This window comes from Schistocerca gregaria, chromosome 3 (assembly GCF_023897955.1).
Source record: "Schistocerca gregaria isolate iqSchGreg1 chromosome 3, iqSchGreg1.2, whole genome shotgun sequence".
Classification (NCBI taxonomy): Eukaryota; Metazoa; Arthropoda; class Insecta; order Orthoptera; family Acrididae; genus Schistocerca; species Schistocerca gregaria.
The window spans coordinates 448,931,760-448,954,593 of NC_064922.1; the positions used below are offsets into that span (position 1 = coordinate 448,931,760).

At 42.0% G+C, this 22,834-nt stretch overlaps 1 protein-coding gene across 1 annotated transcript in view; it reads left to right on the top strand.

Moving 5' to 3' along the window:
• Window positions 1–22,834, top strand: part of LOC126354248 (metabotropic glutamate receptor 4-like) — a 769,434-nt gene that overhangs the window by 630,796 nt on the left and 115,804 nt on the right. Inside the window, exon 6 of the mRNA XM_050003756.1 lies at window positions 627–733. Within this exon, the coding sequence (XP_049859713.1) occupies window positions 627–733 (107 nt within the window). The remainder of the gene's footprint in view (window positions 1–626; window positions 734–22,834) is intronic.

Sequence of the window (22,834 nt, forward strand, 5' to 3'; positions counted from 1 at the left end):
CAGGATATTGCAACTGCAGGGGCTTATCTCTGGCATGCCTCCCGTGGGACCAACATTCGCAACTTATTGTCCCGCACTGCCTCCATAGTGCCTCTGTCCATTATAATCATTACTGGCGGCTTTACTGCCGATTCCCGTAAGAGTTCGGGCACTGTTTGTGCATCAGCACAGAAGAAGATGGTCAAATGGCCGCTGAGCCTCCCGAAAGTACAGATACCATCTTCATATATATTTCTATAACTTCCTGACAGATTAAAATTTAGTGTTTGACCGACACCCGAAATAACGACCTTTCATTCTAATAGCTTTTCTATCTCAAGAAGTTTATTTTATTCGAACTTAGGACATGCTTAAGACTCCTGTAGCAAACAGACGTTAAGCATATTGGTCTATAATTCTGCGGGTTTCTTGTTTTACCCTTCTAATACACAGGAGTCAACTAGCTTTTTTAGTAGCTTGGTGATATTGTATAAGCTAAATAACCTTGCACAACTATACTATACGCAGACAGACAAATTTGTTATAAATTTCGTAAAACTAGTACTGCAGAAATATCAATAATATGGTGATGTCATACTGTGGTTGAACCATATGTGGACGCTAACACTTGCTGTATGACGTTGCAGGGACATGCACCGAGAGCTGTGCCACGGAAGGCCCGGCTTGTGCGACGCCATGAAGCCCATCAAAGGCATGGAGCTGCTCAAGTATCTACGGAAGGTCGACTTCGTAGGTGAGCATCCAGAGCCGCTTGCCGCGTCCAGCTGCTGACCTCGTGATGGTAATAAGGCTCCTTTCAGTGGTGCTCCAATACGAGAGTCACTGCGCTGCTGCTCATTCAAGGCCTTTAAATGCACCCAACACTCTTCTGCCCGCCTAACAAACTCAACAGAGAGCCGTTGTCAAATGATAACCTCTTTGCTTTATTCTTTTGCTGTTATATAATTCCTGAGATTTCTTGAAGCTTCGCCTCGTACTTGTTTATTAAGATAGTAATTAATGGTGACGCACTAAACAGAACAGAGAGTTATTACTCTTTACTTTAACTCCGACATGTGTCATTGTTGTTTCAGATGATTTGTAGTGAAAAGCAAGTAGACAGATGGAATTGTTGTCATACACTTCGTTGTGACTTTTTTGTGCAAACTGTTAACTCAGCTTCGCATTTCCTTGTTAGTGAGAGTGGCCGGCTCGAGTGCAACAGCGCGTTTTCTTCATAGCATTACATCTGCAACTATAAACGAATGCTCCTGTCTTTACAACAAACACGCAAAGAAACATACCATTCCCTTATGTCATTAGTCCTTTCCACGTAATATTTCATTATTTCTTACGTACTTTTCTATCGAACTGCTTGTTTACTAGTACTATTTACTAGGTTCAGCAATTACGCTTACGTCCTAGTGTCCGCGAATGTTCATCGGTTAATAAACGTCTTGTTTAAGCTGAAATTCATGAGATTTCGAAATGAAAGATTTATAAGCTCAATTTCAAATTATATTTGTTGGTACTTTTATGGTTCTGATGTGACAACAATTTTACTGTATACAGAAAGTACTCTGTTATCGTGTTACTTCAAGCTCATAAAATACGCCATTTTGTTTCCATGTTTATTAATTTCTTTATTCTGTACCCCATACGATTATTTCGAAAAGCCACGACTATATAGAGAAGCAATCGAAATATGTAATCGTAGGGATAATTTTAACAGAAAAGAAGAAACAACGAAATTTAATGGCACACGGACAGTAGATCTACAGATTCGACAGGTAAGTATTATCGTTGGCAGACGACAGTTCGATAGTTAAATTTCATCTCTGACAAGGATTATCTGTGCCGATCACGTGCAAATTTCTACCACGTCACCTTTTCACGGTATTTATATCGTTCTTTGACATCCGATCAGTCTGTCGGCAAGCCTCAGCAGAACCAGGAGCACCTCTGAAGATGCCCAGCGCAGACCAAAAGAGTTTCATGGACCACGGCAACACGGAAGATTCAACAACAACTAAGAAAACAGGTCCTGGAAGTCCCTATTGTATGATATTTCGAAAAGCGTAATCATTGCGAATAATTCCCAAAAAGCCATGACTAAACGAAAGAAAATACAAATGGGAATTCAAATCTCTGTAATGAGACTCTTTTCTCTATCTTGAAGACACTATTTGACAGTAGCAAAACTAAAAGACAAACCGAAACTGAAATGCCTCGAAGAAAAACTCACACAGGCGCAAACACACACAGACACACACACACACACACACACACACACACACACACACACACACACACACACACATGAGTGACATTCCTAGTGTCTACTGCCATCTCGAGTCATCTGTCACTTACACGTTACGTAATTTAAGTCTCCTGGACCAATTTGGACTGTTCTTGCATACATCTGGTTTGGGCAGCAGTCAGCATGAGGCCTGAAAACTGTAGTAGGAAAATGAGGGGTCATCAAGTACTGACCCACTCAAGCCACGTAGCTGCAAGGCAGCTGTATGTATAACAAAAGCCTGAAAACACATTGGCGGAGCGGTTTCCCTTTGAGGTTTTAGATCAATAGCCGCGTACTGATGAAATATACATACTGAACTTCTACAGACGTCGAGTTTAGATCCAGAAGCATGAGGTATTATTTATATCATATTGATTGCTACATTCCTTTTTTTTGTTTTTTCGAAATTATTCACACCACAAGTAAAGGACGCCAATTTGTCAGAAGCTGATGTAGTCTTTCATCCGATAGTTTCAGGTAAATGGCTGCATGATTTGTCACCTGTTTCTGTTTGAATAAACGAATGAATAAATGAATGAATGTGGACTATTCAAGCGGTCGTCTAGCACTCTAATTCACTGAGTAGAATCAGATAACTTACGTTCAGTCTTCGTTTCAAGTATAAAGATTGTCGTGTCATAAACAGAAAGTGGTAGTCCCTCAATGTTGTGATAGTATGACCGTTAGAAAATATTCTTTGCCTCAAACATTTCAGCATTCGTATATGAAATAATTATAGCTCAAAAAGGTCTAAGGTACTCAGGTAGATTCTTTCCACAGACAAACTTAGTGCGAACAAAATGACTCTTTTTATTCTCTCTAGATAAAAGGCGTTGTTTAGTGAGCTGCAGCTCATGGTGCAGTCTGTGTTACCAGTATGGTGAAGGATAATGGTGGAGAGTATTTCAGTACTGGGCTTCCTTACGTTAGTGGATATTTCATTACGGACCTTGTTCATGGTACCAACTAATGAAGTTTCCTTTTCTTTGAGTTTCTTAGCAGGTTGAGGAGACATAAGAAAGTTCTCTGCTGTCACATTTCTTCCTTGATTTACAAATGACTCCATGAGACGTAGAACGAGGTACTCTCCAAGTGGTTGCTTCTCTCCATGCATGTCCTCTTTGCAGAGGTAAGGGGAAGCGTTACATACCGTACATACTTTGTTCTTACATTGATAACCAACCAGAATTTGAGACCATATTTGTCTGGGTTGTTGGAAATGAACTGAGTAAATTTGCATCTTGTTTTGCTTAGTAATAGTTGCTCGTCAGTGGTTAATTATATTTTCTCCAGAGCAGTAAGAACGAATACCGTTGTCAATTAACTTTCCCAAAATTTTAGATACAAGAGCGAATTTGTTAGCTGTCAGGCGTTAAGCTCGGGTTGATATTTCATCGAAATGGAGAAATCTGTAAAACTCCTAAAATCTGTCCCTTAGCATAATGTCCTTGATAAAAGTAGACCACGAAGTGTGCCACCAGCTATCATCCACCGACATACCTTTAGTATAAATGATACCCCAAGCATACATGATGGCAATCAGTTTCTTCAGTTCATCAAGTGACACAGTCCAGTCATTGTTTTTTTAGTACTTTTCAGGCATTTCTGAGTATTTCTTCATGAGGTGTTGCACTGCTTCCTCCAAAATAAGAGGGAAGGCACTAGTGACAGAGTCGTCTACTTGCTGGCAAGCGTAAACAGTGGGACCTCCTCTCTCCTTCAGCCGACCTTCTTCCAGGAGATGAAAAATGGACAGACTCTCACAGGGCTCCATCCCTAGAAACCATCTTTGTTGACGCTTCCAGCTGTGCCTGTTAAGATGAAAGAGGCAGTGATAGACGTAGATCAGCATATTAATCCTGTCGGCCCCCGGCAGCTGAGTTGTCAGCGCGACAGAATGTCAATCGTAAGGGCCCGGATTCGATTCCTGGCTGGGAGGAGATTTTCCCCGCTCAGGGACTGGGTGTTGTGTTGTCCTAATCATCATCATTTCATCCCCATCGACGCGCAAGTCGCCGAAGTGGCGTCAAATCGAAAGACTTGCACCCGGCGAACGATCTACCCAACGGGAGGCCCTAGTCACACGACATTTATTTTACCATATTAATCCTTTTCCACTAATCGCTCCTCGTTCACAATGTTATCATTTCTACTTGTCTCAGGTACATAATCATCATCTTCATCCGTCAAGTCTATTTCTGATTCAATTTCGGTGTTCTCTAAGAGATGTAACACTTCTTCATCAGAAAGTCCACATTGACGAGACATGTTCGAAAGCGTGTTTTGTGGACAAACAATGACACGATATAAACTGTGGTAGATTAGAATTTACACCTGCCAAGTTGCTAAAATGAGCAGCAACTGCTCTGCATGACTGCTGATTGTTGCCACTTTGTTGTTGGATAATTTGTATACATTCTGATCAAACTGAACCCTTCCGCCGTCCTAGCTATATCGAATGAAATGTAGAAGAAAACATAAATATTTTTGAATGCCTGGTTCAAATGGCTCTGAGCACTATGGGACTTAACATCTGTGGTCATCAGTCCCCTAGAACTTAGAACTACTTAAACCTAACTAACCTAAGGACATCACACACATCCATGCCCGAGGCAGAATTCGAACCTGCGACCGTAGCAGTCTCGCGGTTCCTTACTGAGCGCCTAGAACCGCTAGACCACCGCGGCCGGCTATTTTTAAATCCTAATGCTGCATTAAAGAGGAGAAAAAAATTAGGAAAATTCACATGATTTCATTAATGAAGTAATTAAACTGAATATGATAATGAAGGAAAAAGTTATGAGACAGAAATAATAAGTTAAGTGTACATATTGATGACAATTGCAACTCGAAACATTCTAACACGTTTAAGTAAGAGTACTTTTGCCATAAGGATAATAGCCTATATAGAAGTCAATTAACATATTTTCATCCTTTTCATTATCTTATGGGATAATATTCTGGGAGATCCAATTTATCAGTAATTGTAATCCCTAGGTATTTATTTGAGTTTAGAGCCTTTAGATTTGTGTGATTTATCGTCTAACCGAAATTTAGTTTATTCCTTTCAGTATTCATTTTGATGACTTTTTACATTATTTAGCGTCAACAGCGACTTTTTGCACCACACAGTTATCTTGTCTAGTCATTTTGCAGCTCCTTTTGATCATCTGATGACTTTATAAGCGGTAAATCACAGCATCATCTGCAAACTTTCTAAGAGGGCTGCTCAGATTGTCTCCTAAATCGTTTATGTGTATCAGGAAGAGCAGAGGGCCTCTAACACTACCTTGTGGAACGCCACATATTACTTCTGTTTTACTTGATGACTTTCCTTCAGTTAGTACGAACTGTCACTTTTGTGACAGGAAGTCACTAATCCATAGGCATTCAATCTGATTAGAAGTCGCTTGTGAGGAATAGTGTCAGAATACTTCTGGAAATATAAAAATATGGAATCAATTTGACATCCCCTACTTTTTGGGGATAGACAGTTAGCTATGTTTCACAACAACGATATTTTCTGAACCCATGTTCTCTGTTTATCAATAAATCGTTGTCCTGATTATAATTCATAATCCACTAGTACAGTTCATATTCTAGAATCCTACTGCAAGTTGACGTTAACAATATGGGTCTGTAATACAGCGAACTACTACTACCTCCTTTCTTGGGTATTCATGTGACTTGTGCAACTTTCCAGTGTTTACGTACGGACCTTTCGGCGAGCGACCAGTTGTATATGATTACTAAATATGGAGCTCTTGCATCAACATACTCTGAAGGAACCTAACATATATAGCTGGACCGGAGACCTTACCTCTATTAGAGGATTTAAGCTCCTTTGATATTCCGAGGATATCAGCTTCTAAGTTACTTGCCTTGCCTGTTGTTCTTGATTCGAATTGTGGAACATTTACTTCGCCTTCTTCGGTGACGGAATTTCAGGAAACCGTATTTGGTAGTTCTGCTTTAGTCGCACTGTCATTAGTAACATCAGCGCTGCTATTGCGCAGTGAAGGTTTTGATTTTGTTTTTTTTCCGCTGATGTACTTTACAAACGACCAGAATCTCTTTGGATTTTCTGCCGGATTTCGAGATATAGTTTCTTTGTAGAAACTATTAAAAACATTTCGCATTGAAGTTCGCTATAGGGAGTAGAAGTAAGTTCATGTGTAGGCCTAGATTATATTTATTTCTCCCTAACAGCTACTTCTATTCCATGGAAGAATATTCACGACTAAAAATAATTAGTCATTTATACAGCAAAATAAATGTCAATATTTGGCATCTAGTCATAGAAGTATTTTTCTTTTGTTAGAAAAAGTATGTTCTGTGTTTGCGCAGTTGATACGTTCTGTATCATAATGTTTATCGCGAATATGATTTATAGAAAATGTAACTAACTAAATAATGTGTGTATATTAAATTCTTATAAATGAAGTCTGAGTAACTCAGTAGGAGGTAGAGCTTTTAAATTTGTCAAACTATCACTTGTCTAGAAGCTTTGCAGTATTAGCTAACAGAGCTCAGAAAGAAAGAGAGTGGGACTGAAAACGACTTTGAAGATGAAGACAAAGACACACTTTCATCGCAAGTTTCAAGAGCAAATCTCTTTTACGAATAACTTTAATATCTATGCTTACTATCTAATTTTATTCTGACAACACTTTGTAGGGCCGTCTGAGTAAACCTGAAGTTGCTGCACCGTTAAAGGAAAAGAGACCAAAAGGGAAAACTACTGAAGTAAAGGAAGTTAATTTGTCTCACAAATCAGTTGGCAGAACTTGATTCAAAGCGCATTTCATCAGCTTCGGCCTGTACTTTGCTGCCAATTCGAGTCGATACAAAACGTCGGGGAGCCCCCCCCCCCTCCCCCTCCCAGCTGCACTCCAAACTTTCGCGTTCGACCAGTGGTCCCTGTTATTGCTCTTACTTTATTCATGGAACTCTGCTAAGGTGCTTGTCGAGCCTGTCGTTGAGAAAAATGGGACCGAGCACACGACAGTAAATACACAGAACGTGGTTCGTGTGCGCATTGACCAATTCTCACAACGATTTTTATTTCTTTCTGGTCATTACAAGCAACGAATACGAACAACAAAAGGAGATATTGTAAAATTTGCCTGCCAATCACCTCCAACGTGAATCAGAATTAAAGCAAAATGTAAACGATTTATTATCTTGACATGTGAAATTTTCTGTTTAGAAGAATAAGAAAAGACACAAACTTAGAAAGAATATTACTTTCCTCTTCAACAACTCACGTTAAAATACGACTGTAAAAATGTCAATAACTTTTATTGTTCAAAATCGTTTCCATTACCCTTTCCTAAGACGTCTAACGAAGAAGTACAGCCGGCCGGCGTGGCCGAGCGGTTCTAGGCGCTACAGTCTGGAACCGCGCGACCGCTACGGTCGCACCGTCGCAGGTTCCAGTCCTGCCTCGGGCATGGATGTGCGTGATGTCCTTAGGTTAGTTAGGTTTAAGTAGTTCTAAGTTCTAGGGGACTGATGACCTCAGAAGTTTAGTCCCATAGTGCTCAGACCATTTGAACCATTAAGAAGTACAAATAATATGAAGGTGACGTTTTAACGACGTTTTCGTCGACCGTTACTCCTTTTCCAGGGTGAACGCTTCACACATCATCTGCTCGATTTCTGTTATATGCATGTTTTGTGTGACTGTAGAGTTCGATTTTGCCGTGGGAAGTGTCGTGACACATTGATGTGCACAGCAGTAGTGACTGGACATTGTACCATTTTTCAAAGCTTCCGGGATCATCGCCTGTTCATATATGTACAGTTCAACCTCAAACACAGCAGCAGTAGTATGCACGAAACGGTGCTGGATCTCTCTTTTGCAAAGTCCTGCCCATGTAACAGGGTTTATAATGGTCCTAATTCATTATACCTCGGACCACAATTCGCCGTAAAGATCCTGGTGAATAAGCTTGGAACAACTCATATGCTGAACATGTCCTACGTATTTGGCTTTTGTCCAGCAGTGGTGACTTGGCTGATATTGAAATACGTGAGTTACGGATATAGCGTTCCACTGAGGGTACAGGGTGGGATGCGGAGGTCACGGTTTCTTAGGATATTCTCCCCTATCCCAATATACAGCCTTGCAAAAAAGTTAAGTACATGAAAGACACGATCGGATGTCAATGTAACTTCTTACAAATGATCGGCGGTTGTGTAAATGGTTATAACTGCAGTTCTCTGCGACAGGTAGAACGGCCATTCGGGTGCATTAGTACTGTTCGTATAGTGTAACAGGTCTGCTAAAGAAACAGCTAACGCTACGCTTATCCGCCCTCTTCTGGAGTACTGCTGCGCGGTGAAGGATCCTGTAAGATATAGGACTGACGGAGGAAAACCGAAAAAATTCAAAGAAGGGCCGCTTGTTTTGTATTATCCCGAAATAAGGGAGAGAGTCAACGGATATCATACACGAATTGGGGTGGCAGTCATTAAAACAAAGGCGGTTTTCGCTGCGGCAGGAGCTTCTCATGTAATTTCAATCACCAACTTTCTCCTCAGAGTATGAAAATATTTTATTGGTTCCTACATTCATAGTGAAAAATGATCATTATAATCAAATAAGAGAAATCAGAGCCCTCGAGGGAAGATTTTAACTGTTCGTTTTTCCCCACGCTGTTCGGTTCGAGAGTGGAACGGTAGAGAAGTAGCTTAAAGGTGGCTTGATTAACCCTCTGCCAGGCCTGAAACGCCCGCTAAATCACGCAGGGCTAACAGGTAATTATGATTGTGGAAAGAGCCAAGCGAGTTGCGGTCAGATTCATTTCACAATTGTAATTTATCATTTAGTTTACAAACACACTTTTGGAAAAATTAAATTTGCTTCGTAGCTGAGGGCCCCCAAACAGATGCTTTAGAATAAGTTCAATTTTGAAAAGACAGCCGGCCGGGTTCTAGGCGCTACAGTCTGGAACCTCGCGACCGCTACGGTCGCAGGTTCGAATCCTGCCTCGGACATGGATGTGTGTGATATCCTTAAGTTAGTTAGGTTTAAACAGTTCTACGTTCTAGGGGACTGATGACCTCAGCAGTTATCCCATAGTGCTCCGAGCCATTTGAACGATTTTTTTGAAAAGGCATGACACACAGTTAAATTTACGAATAAGATAAGTCGTATACATATATGAGATCAGTATGCGGAGCGGCTGAAGGATTAAATCTTCCAAATTCCAAATATACTATGATGATTACTGAAGGCAGAAGGCCACAATGTTTTAAGATGATAAAAGGGCTGATGGCCCACAAGGTGCACAGAAAGAGATAAACAAACGCAATAAGATGGCTGAAGGCTGCAAAGTAAAATATATATTGCAACAATCGGTAAATCAATACATTCAGTTTAAAAATTTCCTTTTTGCAGCACCAACGGCGGAAGGCCCACAATAACTTCTTTCAGAGGAAATTACAATAACCTTTCAAGAGCAGAGGGCGATAATGTTTGGACTTGAAGGAAACTCTGAGAACATGTTTCCAGGGATGAAGGCCCACAACTAACCTTGCCAAATTAAAAATATAAAATACAGTTAAATTACGACAACATTAAGACTGCCAAAAGAATAATTAAGAGAACGGCACTCAGGAGTGTCCAGTAGATTGGTCTGCTCTCGTTCACTTAGGCGAGACAGGTGGTGAGTCCAGCAACACTTAATTCGTGCGAACCCAACCAAGGGACAGTCACGAAACGACCGACCAACCGCTTCCTTGCCACGACGGAGTACACGAGAATTCAAGGACCCCAAAAAATTATAAGTATCACTACCCCCCAAAAAAACGCGTATGTGAACTGAGCTGCCAAAACTACACACCGTGTTGGACAGCAACAACAGGTGAGGAAAAGACACTGCGTAAAAACTACGTTAGCGCCAGGGCAGGTAACCAGAACACTAACGGCCACAGGGCAGAAAATTGGTTCAAATGGCTCTGAGCACTATGGAACTTAACTTCTGTGGTCATCAGTCCCCTAGAACTTTGAACTACTTAAACATAACCAACCTAAGGACACCACGCACATCCATGCCCGAGGCAAGATTCTAACCTGCAACCGGGAAGTAATAGCAGCCAAGCAAAGATCCTCTCAGAGGGGATATATCAATACGCGCTACTTGCACAGATGACGGTCAGGCAAAACAGCAACTCAGTAACGCCAGTAATTTAAATCGACGTGGTGAGATGGAAATGCGTTAAAACAGGTTGAAAAAACCAAATGGTGGGATGGCGAGCCGTGCACGGCTCAAGGCCCTTAATTGTGAACCGCAATGTAATCATGTAGATGTAGGTGCAGGGCATAGAGGGGGGAATAAGAGAGTCAAATACTGAGTACTGTAGAGGAGTCGGGGAAGCCACGTACTATTGTGAGACACCGTCATCAGCACCTGACAGGGTTTGGAAGTAGCCTCATTGTGGGTCTCCATTTGGCCAACTGGTCGAGTTGTGCAATATACGGATTTGTGAAACATTCTGATGTGACAGTAGCCCCATGTTGGACTGCTTGGGTTGGTGAGGGCAGACATATTCGTCTTCAAAATTCCGGTCTACCACCTCTCACCATCGTAAGGGAGGATCGCCTTATTGTGCATCGACGCCCTTCACATCCGAGAACAAATAACGGACTAGGCAGTTACCGAGCTATGCAAAGACAGTCATTAATGTCAAACGCAAACAGATGCATTTGGAGTGATGCCGTGACCAGGAAACATGGACTGCTGATGAGTGGTGTCGCATTGTTTTCTGTGATGAATCACAGTTATACACTACCCCGATTGACCAACGACGACAAGTAAAGCAGTGACTTGGCGGTGGGGGGCTGGGGGGCTGGGGGGCTGGGGGGAGGGGGGGGGGGTCCCATCCTTCTAACGTTCTGGATAGGCACAGTTGTGTCATCGTGTGGGAAGACATTGGGTATGACTTCAGATCATCGCTGGTAGTTATTGCAGGAACTGTGCCGACTCAGTGGCACATCCCCACGTCGTGCGTCCTCTTGTGCTACCTCTGACACAACAGCATCGTAACGCCATTTTTCAAGAGGACAGTGTTCGTCCACACGTGCACGTGTCTCTGGACACTCTGTGTCATGCTGAGATACTGCCATGGCCATCAAGAGTCCCATATCTGTCTTCGAAGAACATTTGTGAGAGAACTCGAACGTCAAATCTGTCCCAGTGTCGGTATCTAGGATACTGAGGACCGGTTACAGCTGTTGTGGACCAGCTTGCCTTAAGATACAACGATACAACTGAATCAGTGCATGAACCCAGACCACTGGGTGTGGAACATCAGATGGTTAAGTGATCTCATAATGCCAAGATTTAACATCAACAACAAAATATATATACACTGAGGGGACCAAAAAAATGCGATGGCGTTATGTACGTATAAATGTGGCGTTGGTATCGCGTACACGAGTTACAAAAGAGCGGTGCATCGGCGGAGCTGTCATTTGTACTCAGGTGATTCACGTAGAAGATTGCCGACGTGACTGTGGCCACACGACGGGAATTAACAGACTTGGAACGCATAGTGGTAGTTAGAAACATGGAACATTCCATTTCGGAAATCTTAGGGAATTCAATATTTCGAGATCCACAATGTCAAGAGTGTGTCATAACACGAAATGTCAGGCATTACCTCTCACCACGGACAATGCAGTGGCCATCATCTTTCACTTGGCGGCGGAGGGCTACGGCGTTTGCGTAGAGTAGTCAGTGCTAACAGACAAGCAACACTATGTGAAATAACCGCATAAATGTGGGCGTACAATGAACGTATTCTTTGAGACAGTGCGGTGAAATGTGGCGTTAATGGACTATGGCAACAGATGGCCGACGCGAGTGCCTTTGCTAACAGCACGAAATCGTCTACAACGCGTCCCCTAGGCTCATGACGATATCGGTTGAACCCTGGACGACTGGAAAACCGTGATCTGGTCGGATGTGTCTCGATTTCAGTTGGTAAGAGTTCATGATAAGGTTCGAATATAGCACACACCCCGCGAAACCATGAACCCAAGTTGTCAACAAGGCAAGCTGGTGGTGGCTGCATAATGGTGTGGGCTGTGTTCACATGGAATGGACTGGGTTCTCTCCTCCGGCTGAACCGATAATTGAATGGAAATAGTTATGTCCGGTACTTGGAGACCATTTGCAGCCATTGATGGACTTCATGTTCCCAAATAACAACGGATTTTTATGGGTGACAACGCCACATGTCACTGAGCCACAACTGTTCGCGGTTGAGTTCAAGAAGATTCTGCACAATTATAGTGAATGATTTGGCCACCCATATCGCTCCTCATGACTCCCATCGAACATTTATGGGACGTAATCTAGACGCGATTTGGCGCACAACGTGCTGCACCGGTAACACTTCCGCCAATATAGACAGCTATACAGCCAGAATGGATCAATATTTCTGCAGGTGACTGCCAGCAACTAGTTGAGTCGATACCACATCGAAGTCCGACACGATATTAGGAGATATCCCACTACTTTTGTCACCTCATTATACGGGTATATGCATCAGTCTGTCGTTAAGCTCGCTAGTATACATAAAAAGTCATACAGCAGTTGGAGCATGACTCGAGTAATCAGCAAGTATGCATGACGCGTTTCGGAATGTTTTCCATTTTCAGAAAACCAAGAACAAAGGTGGCCCAAGGACACGGTCGTCTTATGTTACATGCACAACTAGTAGCAATCTTGTCCTTGGGATATCTCTACACTTAAATTTCTGACGATGGAAATCATTCCGAAACGCTTCATGCATACTTCGTTATCAATAAAGTCATTCTTCATCTGCTGTATGACTTTTAATTCGATCTAGCCACCCTAACACCAGATCTACGAATATTTGCTAGAATAATTAAATATATGAGTCTTTTAATAGCGTAGCAATAATATTAATGTTTCACTCGTTGCTTAGTACATACCGTAACATCGAACAAATGACACGTGCATGTAATGCACCCAAGGTCTTGTGGTAGCGTCTTTGATTCATAGTCAAAAGGTCGACGGTCCCGGGTTCGAATCCCGCCGCTGTTTAAATTTTGATTAATAATCACCATTGGCGGCCGAAGTCTTCCCGCATAAGAAGTCACCCTCATTCTGCCAACACCCTTATCAAACAAGGCACAGGAGTGGGACAGACGTTCAGGACACTCAGTTGTCCTTGGGGTGGGAAACTGCCCCTGAAAGTGGAAGAATCAACACAGATCAACGGCATGAGGATGCAGAAGGCATCTGCATTAAAGACATGTAACGTGTATCCACAGGACATGTGACTTGAATTGATGAAGTGTTCAGAAAAATATTCCAGAACAGTCCCCCATTCGGATCACTGGGAAGGGACTGCAAAAGGGGAGGTTACCATGAGAAAAAGACTGAATAATCAACGGAAGGATAACGCTCTACGAGACGGGACGTGGAACGTCAGAAGCTTGAAAGTGGTAGGGAAGTAAGAAAATCGGAAAAGGGAAATGCAAAGGCTCAGTCTAGCTACAGTAGGGGTCAGTTAAGTGAAGACAAGGATTTCTGGTCAGATGAGTACAGGGTAATATCAACAGCAACAGAAAATGGTAAAACGGGAGTAGGATTCGTTATGAATAGGAAGGTAGGGCAGAGAGTGTGTTCCTGTGAACAGTTCAGTGATAGAGTTGTTCTTATCAGAATCGACAGCAAACCGACACCGACAACGATAGTTCAGCCGATGTCTGAAGATGAAGATGAAGAGATAGAGAAAGTGTATGAGGATACTGAAAGGGTAATACAGTATGCAAAGAGAGATGAAAATCTAATAGTCATGGGGGACTGGAATGCAGTTCTAGGGGAAGGAGTAGAAGGAAAGGCTACAGAACAATATGGGCTTGGTACAAGGAATGAGAGAGGAGGAAGATTAATTGACTTCTGTAATAACCTTCAGCTAATAATAGCGAATATTCTGTTCATTCACAAGAGAACGAGGTATACTTAGAAAACTCCAGGTAATGCGGAAATATTACAGTTAGATTACATCATTGACAGACAGAGATTCCGAAATCATATACTGGAGTGTAAGGCGAACCCAGGAGCAGATATAGACTCAGATCACAACATAGTAGTGATGAAGAGTAGGCTGAAGTTTAAGACATTAGTCAGGAAGAATCAATACGCAAAGAAGTGAGATACAGAAATACTAAGGAATGACGGGATAATCTTGAAGTTCTCTAAGGCTATAGATACAGCAATAGCGAATAGCTCAGTAGGCAGTACAGTTGAAGAGGAATGTACATCTCTAAAAAGGGCCATCACAGAGTTGGGAAGGAACACATAGGTACAAAGAAGGTAACTGCAAAGATACCATGGGTAACAGAAGAAATACTTCATTTGGTCGATGAAAGGAAAAAGTACAAATATGTTCCTTGAGACTGAGGAATACAGAAATACTAGACGGTGAGGAATGAAATAAATAGGAAGTGTAGGGAAGCTAAGACGGAATAGCTGGATGAAAAATGTGAAGAAATCTAAAAAGAAAAGATTGTCGATGGGACGAACTCAGCATAAAGGAAAGTCAAAACAACCTTCGGTGGCATTAAAAGCAATGGTGATAACATTAAGAGTGCAACGGGAATTCCACTGTTAAATGCAGACGAGAGAGCCGGTAGATGGAAAGAATACACTGAAAGCCTCTATGAGGGGGAAAATTTGTCTGATGTGATAGAAGAAGAAACAGAAGTCGATTTAGAAGAGATAGGGGATCCGGTATTAGAATCAGAATTTACAAATGCTTTGGATCACTTAAGATCAAATAAATCAGAAAGGATAGATAACATTCCATCGGAATTTCTAAAATCATTCACGTTGGTGTCTAGAATGTATGAGTCTGGCGACATACCATCTGACTCTCGGAAAAAAAATCATCTACACAAGTCCGAAGAGAGCAAGAGCTGACAGCTGGCAGGAATAATATACATAAGAATGCATAAGAGGCAATTCTGACGTTGCGTTTAATAATGGAATCAAGACTACAGAAAAATCAAGGCACGTTCATAAGATTTGTAGACCTGAAAGAAGCATTCGACAATGTAAATTGGTGCAAGATGTTCGAAATTCTGAGAAAAATAGGGGTAAGTTATAGGGAGAGATGAGTCATATACAATAAGTACAACAGCCAAGAGGGAATAGGAAGAGTGGACCACCAAGATCAAAGGGTGTAAGACAAAGATGTAATCTTTCCTCCCTACTGTTCAGTCGAGGAAGCAATGGTGGAAATAAAGGAAGGCTCAGGACTGGTATTAAAATTCAAGGTGAAAGGATATCAATGATCGATTCGCTGATGACATTGCTATCGTTAGTGAAAGTGAAGAAGAGTTACACGATCTGCTAAATGTAATGAACAGTCTAATAAGTACAGAGTATGGATTGGGAGTACAACGAAGAAATACCAGGGTAAGGAGAAGTAATAGAAATGAGAACAGCGAGAAACTTAACATCACGATTGATGGTCACCAAGTAGATGACGTTGAGGAATTCTGCTACCTAGTCAGTGAAATAACCAGTGACGTACGGAGCAAGAGGACATCAAAAGCAGACTAGCAATGATACAAAGTGCATTCCTGGCCAAGAGAAGTTTACTTATATCAAATATACGCCTTACTTTAAGCATGAAATTTCTGAGAATGTACGTCTGGAGTACAGCATTGTATGGCAGTGAAACATGGACTTTGGGAAAACCGGAACAGAAGAGAATCAAAGCATTTGTGATGTGGTACTACAGACGAATGTTTAAAATTGGTGGACTGAAGGCGTGAGGAGGTTCTGTGCAGAATCGGAGAGGAAAGGAACATGTGGAAAACACTTATAAGGAGAAGGGACAGGATGATAGGACATCTGTTATGACATGAGGGAATGACCTCCTTGGTACTAGAGGGAGAAACTGTGAAGGAGGACAGAGACTGGAATACATCCAGCAAATAATTGAGGACATAGGTTGCAAGTGCTACTCTGAGATGAAGGGGTTAGCGCAGGAGAGGTATTCGTGGCTAGCTGCATCAAACCAGTCCAAAGACTGATGACCCAAGAAAGGAAAAAATTAGTCTACAATTGGTAAGACAGCTCTGCTATGCACGCGTGTAAATGAGAGGACTGCTGTTTGTTTCAGTCATCAGCTGTTTACGAGCAGGAAAGTCTGTCCTTCAGTAATATTTGTCCACAATGGAGGAACTTTCCGTCTTGCCTTACTCATCTCCCCATGAATTGCTGGTTCCGCCTGTGGACTCACGAACGTGGCCAATAAGTTGATTGCAGTAAGTATGGCAAGTCCACCCCTCTGTAAACCGACGACGACATTATTGCACTTGGCCTCCCGTGACCGTTGTCTGAAATACGCGATTACGTTATCGAGCCGTGTTGCGGCTCGCATTGGTGCCGTTGGTAGGTTGGCATCGTGTAATAAGGATAGCGGCGTCTCAGTTTCTTCTCGTCTTTACTGGCGCCACTACGTTTGCCAGCACTGTCTGTCCGCAAGTGGCAGCAGCAGCGGTTATCGATATCTAGTACCCTAGTACTATCTTTAGAAGGGTTTCAAGGGTTTTTCAGATCGGGGTGTGTCGGGTTGTTCGGTTGGACGGAGCCGCAGTGAGATCCGGCAGCGCACGGGCACGCCGGGACCGCTGGCGACATGCAGGCATTGCCGGATCGAGGGGTTGTAATCGCGAGGGCGACGACCTCGTTCTCCACCGGACCCAGGACGTTTGAGTTGAGTGAACATTAAGCCAGTAGTGAAACCTCCACTATTTAGAGATCACGCCGTTTGCTACTCGCAGGGTCGCTGAGACGAAGAACAATGAGTGGAGTGTTTGGAGCTGGCGAAATTAATTAGCTATCCTCCACCTTTTTGTATTAATGATTGAACTCCTTGTGTTTACTGATGGAGTTCAACCAGCGGCATTTTTCTGCCTAGTGGCCGCTAACGCCCCAGTTACCTGCCCTGGAGCTTAGTGTATTTTCGTTAGTGTATTTTCCTCGCCTTGCCGCTGAGTACAGAAAGGCGTGTAGTTCGACAGCCTCCTTGACTGTGGCTCGGATATTTGTTTCTTTTGGACTACTTTGGTCATAGTGGGTCCTTTTGCTTCTGGGTGTCCTAAACACCGGATTCTGAAAACGCAGTGCTGTCCGCCAGTTCCGCCTTGCCTGGGTTATCCCATCATTGTGTTGGTTATCAGACGTTAGGTAAATGTTGCAAAAGTGTTGGCCTGTGTTTTGAGTTGCCATCGGGTTAAATGAATACAACTCTTGGCTGCGTGTCTCATTGTTTACGAAGTTGAGACACTTTTCCCAGGTCGGTCCTTGGAGCACTGTCTGAGGCGCCACTTCTCTTTTGATTTGGTCAGATTGGGATGATTGTCAATAAGGCCTTTAGTCGTGAATGCAATTTCTCTTAAGAATTTTTAATTAGGTATTGTCTCTTAATAGTGAAAATTTGATGATTATTCTTTTTTTATAAAATGTTAATATCTCTTGGAAAAGTTTAATTCGTTTTTAAGAATTTGCTATCCAGGCCTTCAGCCGTCAAATTGTTTTTTTGAGTTGTTGCTACTGGGGCCGACAGCCAACAAATAAGTTGAATTTCTGGTCAATAACGCCTTCAGTCGTGAGTGCAACTTGCTTAAGACATTGTGTCTTAGCAGTCAAATTTGATAATTGTTCCTTACTGTCAACCATATTTGCAATTGTTTTCAAATAAAGTGTACGTGATTTAGAAAAAAGACTGAGCAACCAACGGTAAATGAGTACAGCCCCGTCCACACTGAATCCCTAAGTACCACATTTTAGTTAGAAGACTTAGGAAAACGCTTCGCACTGTGAATGCTTTCAAGACAGTTGTGTGTATAAAGTGTATCAGAGGGTGCTCGTGAAATAACAAAATTTATTTATTTATTTTGAGTTTGCTTTCGACATCCAGACTACAGAAAATAAGTTTTAAATTAAATAAAAAGTAGCAAGGAACACAAATAAACAGTATTACAATATAAACATGGACTTTTGAAGCCAGCCTTTCGCGTCATCTGTACGTACACGTATGTAGAGATCGTTAAGACAACCGTCAGGAACACCATACACATCAAACTTAAAACAGGTGCATGTTCTATTCCCTTCCACAGTCAGTGGTACTTTGTTTCTCCTGCTCATCCGCATTAACTTACATTTTCCACATATAGAGCTAGCTGCCATTCATCAAGCTGACTAGAAATCATCTTGTATCCTTCTACATTCAACGACGGCACCGTACCGTACACCACAGCATCATACACTCAACGACGACACCGTACAGTACACCACAGCATCATCAGCGAACAACCACAGGTTGCTGCCCAACCTGTCCGACAAATCATTTATGTTTAGAGACAATAACAGCGATCCTATCACACTTCCCTGGGGCAATCCAAACGACACCGCTGTCTCTGATGGACACTCGCCGTCGAGGACAACATACTGGGTTCTGTTATTTAAGAAGTCTTCGAGCCTCTCACACGTCTATGAACCTATTCCATATGCTCGTACTTTCTTTAACAGCCTGCAGTGGGGCACCATGTCAAACACTTTCTGGAAATCTGTAAGTATCGAATCTGTCTGTTGCCCTTTATCCATAGTGCGCAGCATATAGTGCGAAAGAATGGGAAGCTGAGTTTTGCACGGGCAATGCTTTCTAAAATCGTACTGATCCGTGGACACAAGCTTCTCGGTCTCAAGAAAATTTATTATACTCGAACTGTGTGTTCAAGGTTTCTGCAACAGACCGATGTTAGGGATATTGGTCTCTAATTCTGTGAGTCTGTCGTTTTGCCTTTCTTATACACAGGAGTCACCTGCGCTTTTTTTCCAGTCGCCTGGGACTTTGTGCTGGGCAAGAGATTCACGGTAAATGCAAGCCAAGTGATGGTCTAATACTTAAGAGAACTCTCTGAAGAAACGAACTGGGATTCTATCCGGACCTGAGACTTAGTTGTATACAACTCCTTCAGTTGTTTCTCTTAGTCAAGCATACTTATTACTATGACGTCCATACGGGAGTCTGTTCGATGGTAGGCTTGTACGATTCTCCTGTGTGAACGATTTCTCGAACCTGAAATTTAAAATTTGGGCTTTCGTTTGGTCATCTTCAACTGCCACATCAGAGTAGTCAACAAGTAACTGAATTGGAAGCCTTAGACCCACTTAGCTATTTTACATAGGAAGAGATTTTTGTCGGGTTCTCCGCCACATCTTTAGCAAAAGTATGGCGGTGGCAGCTGTTGTACGCTTTGAGCATAGATGTTTTCACAGACGCACGAACCTCTACTAATCTTTGCTTGCACATTCTCTTTTGAACCCAGAGTGCGACGGCCTCTGCTTCTTCATCAGTTTTCGAGTCTCATTATTGAACCATGGTGGGTTTTTTGCGTCCTTGATCCACTTAATAGGCACAAATTTCTCTAGACCACGATTTACAATCTCCTTAAACTTTGCCCACAATTCCTCTAACTCCATCTTACTGGAACTAAGTGATGTGAATTCACTATCTAAGTGAGACACAATCTACAGTTGTTTACTGATGATGCTGTGGTGTACGGTACGGCGTGATGGATGGCAGCTAGCTCTGAATGTGTAAAATGTAAGTTAATGCGGATGAGCAGCAGAAGCGAGGTCCCATTGACTGTGGAAGGGAACAAACCATGTACCATATTTTAAGTTTGATGTGTATGGCGTTCCTGACCCGGGAGGCCAAGTGCAATAATGTTGTTGTCGGTTTGCAAGGGGGCGGACTGGCCGTACTCACTGCGATCAACTAATTGGCCAAGTTCGTGAGTCCACAGGTGGAACCAGCAAATCACGGGGTGAAGAGTAAGACAAGACGTAAAGTTCCTCCACCGAGGACAAATATTACTGAAAGACAGACTTTCCTGCCAGTAAACAGCGTTCCTCTCATTTACACGCTAGCATAGCAGAGAAATACACTCTTAGCCTTCTTGACTGATTTAATAACTTTCGTAATCGTAATTTCTATAGTGGACTTATGAGCGCTAATCCCCGTGACCATTGTCTGAAACACGCGGTTACAATAAAGTAAACAAGTACAGAGATATCTTAGGAAAACGTTTCGCACTCTGAATGCTTTCACTAGTAAGTGTTTCAGAGGGTGCTCGTGAAATATCAAAATTTATTTATTTTGCGTTTGCTTTCGACATCCAGACAACAGAAAATAAGTTTTAAATTAAAAAATGACAAGGGACACAAGTGTACAATACTGCAATATAAACATGGAATTTTGTAGCCAGTCTCGCGTCGTCTGTACGTACGCGTATGCGAATGTCGTTAAGACATCCATCTAGAACTGTCACAGCAGAATAGGGTGGCCTGTAAAAACATCCATTGATCAAATTTGGTTTCACCTAGGCCTGCCATGGGCGATCAGATAACTTCGCCGTCCTTCTCAAGTTCGACCACAATAGAGATAATATTTATGTCAGCTGCAATGAACCCTCCCCTTCCTGTGGCCTCTAATCTGTCTTCCCGATGTATGTTCCATCACTCGCTAACTGTCTTAGAGCTTTCCACTACGGCCAGCTCTTGGTCCCGAAAATTATTTTAGCGCGAGAACTTTCTGAAAGGCAGTAAATTCAGAAACTTTGTTACGAACACTTCGATAATTTACTGACAAAATTTTGACAAAGTGTCTTTACTCTGAATACGGTCTGACTTCCCTTGCTGCGCATCGGCTGGCGAGTGTTCATCAACCTAAAGAAACCCTAATGTGCATTCCTGAACTAATCTGCTACCAGAGTAGCTGCTTCCTTTGTGTAGTGCGCCCCTGACCTATCAAGGTCTCCTATTTGACCAACAACAAAACAATATTGTATAAACATTTTCAATACTTTGCTATCAGCATGCATATGATAACTGAATAACGTTAAGTTCTAACACATGAAAAATTGTAATTCTTTTGCCCAAAAAGCCCAGCACCGAAAATAGACTTTTGAAGATAGCGCAAAATGGCTACGTAATTCAATTTAGAACTCTGGCATCAAATTCCAATCAAAATCATATTACAGTTCTCAAGTCATGTTTACCGTTTAAATGGTGCAACATGTTCGAAATCCTGACAAAAATAGAGGTGAACTAGAGAGAAAGAAAGGGAATACATAATATGCACAAGAACCAAGAGGGAATAATAAGAATGGAAGACCACGAACGAAGTCCTCGGATCAAAACGAATGTAAGACGAGATGCTGTCTTTCGCCCTTCCTGTTTAACCTGTACACTGAAGTAGCAATGGCGGAAATAAAAGAAGAGTGGAATTAAAATTCAAGGTGAAAGGATATCAGTGATAAGATTCGCTGTTAACTTTGCTGTCCTCAGGGAGAGTGAAGGAAAATTACAGTATATGCTGACTGGAATGAACAGTGTAATGAGTACAGAAAACTGATTGAAAGTAAATCTAACAAAGACGAAAGCGATGAAAAGTAGCAGAAATGAGAACAGAGAAAACCTTTGTGTCATAATTGGTGACCACGAAGTAGTTGAAGCTAAGGTATGCTGCAGCTTAGACAGAAAAATATCCCATCATAGATGAAGTAAAGGGAACATAAAAAGGAGACTAGCACTAACAAAAATGGCATTCCTGTGTAAGAGAAGTCTGATAGTATCAATTATAAGTCTTAATTTGAGAAAGAAGTCTCTGAGAATAAACATCTGAAGCGCAGCATTGTATAACAGTGAGACAAGGAATGCGGGAAAACTAGAACAGAATAGAAGCAACTGAAATGTGGTGCAACAGAAGAATGTTCAACATTAGGTGGACTGATAAGATAAGGAATGAGGATAGTCTCCGCAGAATCTGTGAGGAAAGGAATGTAATAAAACAGAACAGGATGATAGGACATCTGTGAAGACACCATGGAATAACTCCAATCATACTAGAAGGAGCTGTAGAGGGTAAAAGCTATAGAGGAAGACAGAGATTGCGATATATCCAGCAAATAATTCAGGACGTAGGTTGCAAATGCTACTCAGATATTAAGAGGTTGACACAGGAGAGGAATTCGTGGCAGGCCGCATCAAACCACACACAGAAGAGCTATGATTCAAAAAAAACTAAATGCCAGACTTTGCACCAGGTCCAGCGTAATTTTGTTATATTTTTTTTGTGGGTAACATAAAGTTCAATTGTTAAGAAATATTTTCTGAAGTACTCGTCTGCAATGTAGCCTTGTATGGGGGTGAAACATGGACTATAAACATTTCACACACTAAATGAATAGAAGCTTTTGAAATGTGGTGCTTCAGTAGAATGATAAAAGAATATATGGGTAAATCGGTTTGTTAATGAGGAGGCACTGAATCTGCTTAAGGAGACAAAATATTTATGGCGCTCCTTGACTAAAGTACAGGACTTGTGGTAGGACACGTCCTGAAGCACGAAGTAATCGACAATATAGGAATATACGGAAGTATAGGGACTAAATAATTTAGTGGTACACCATGGCATGAGTACAAATTG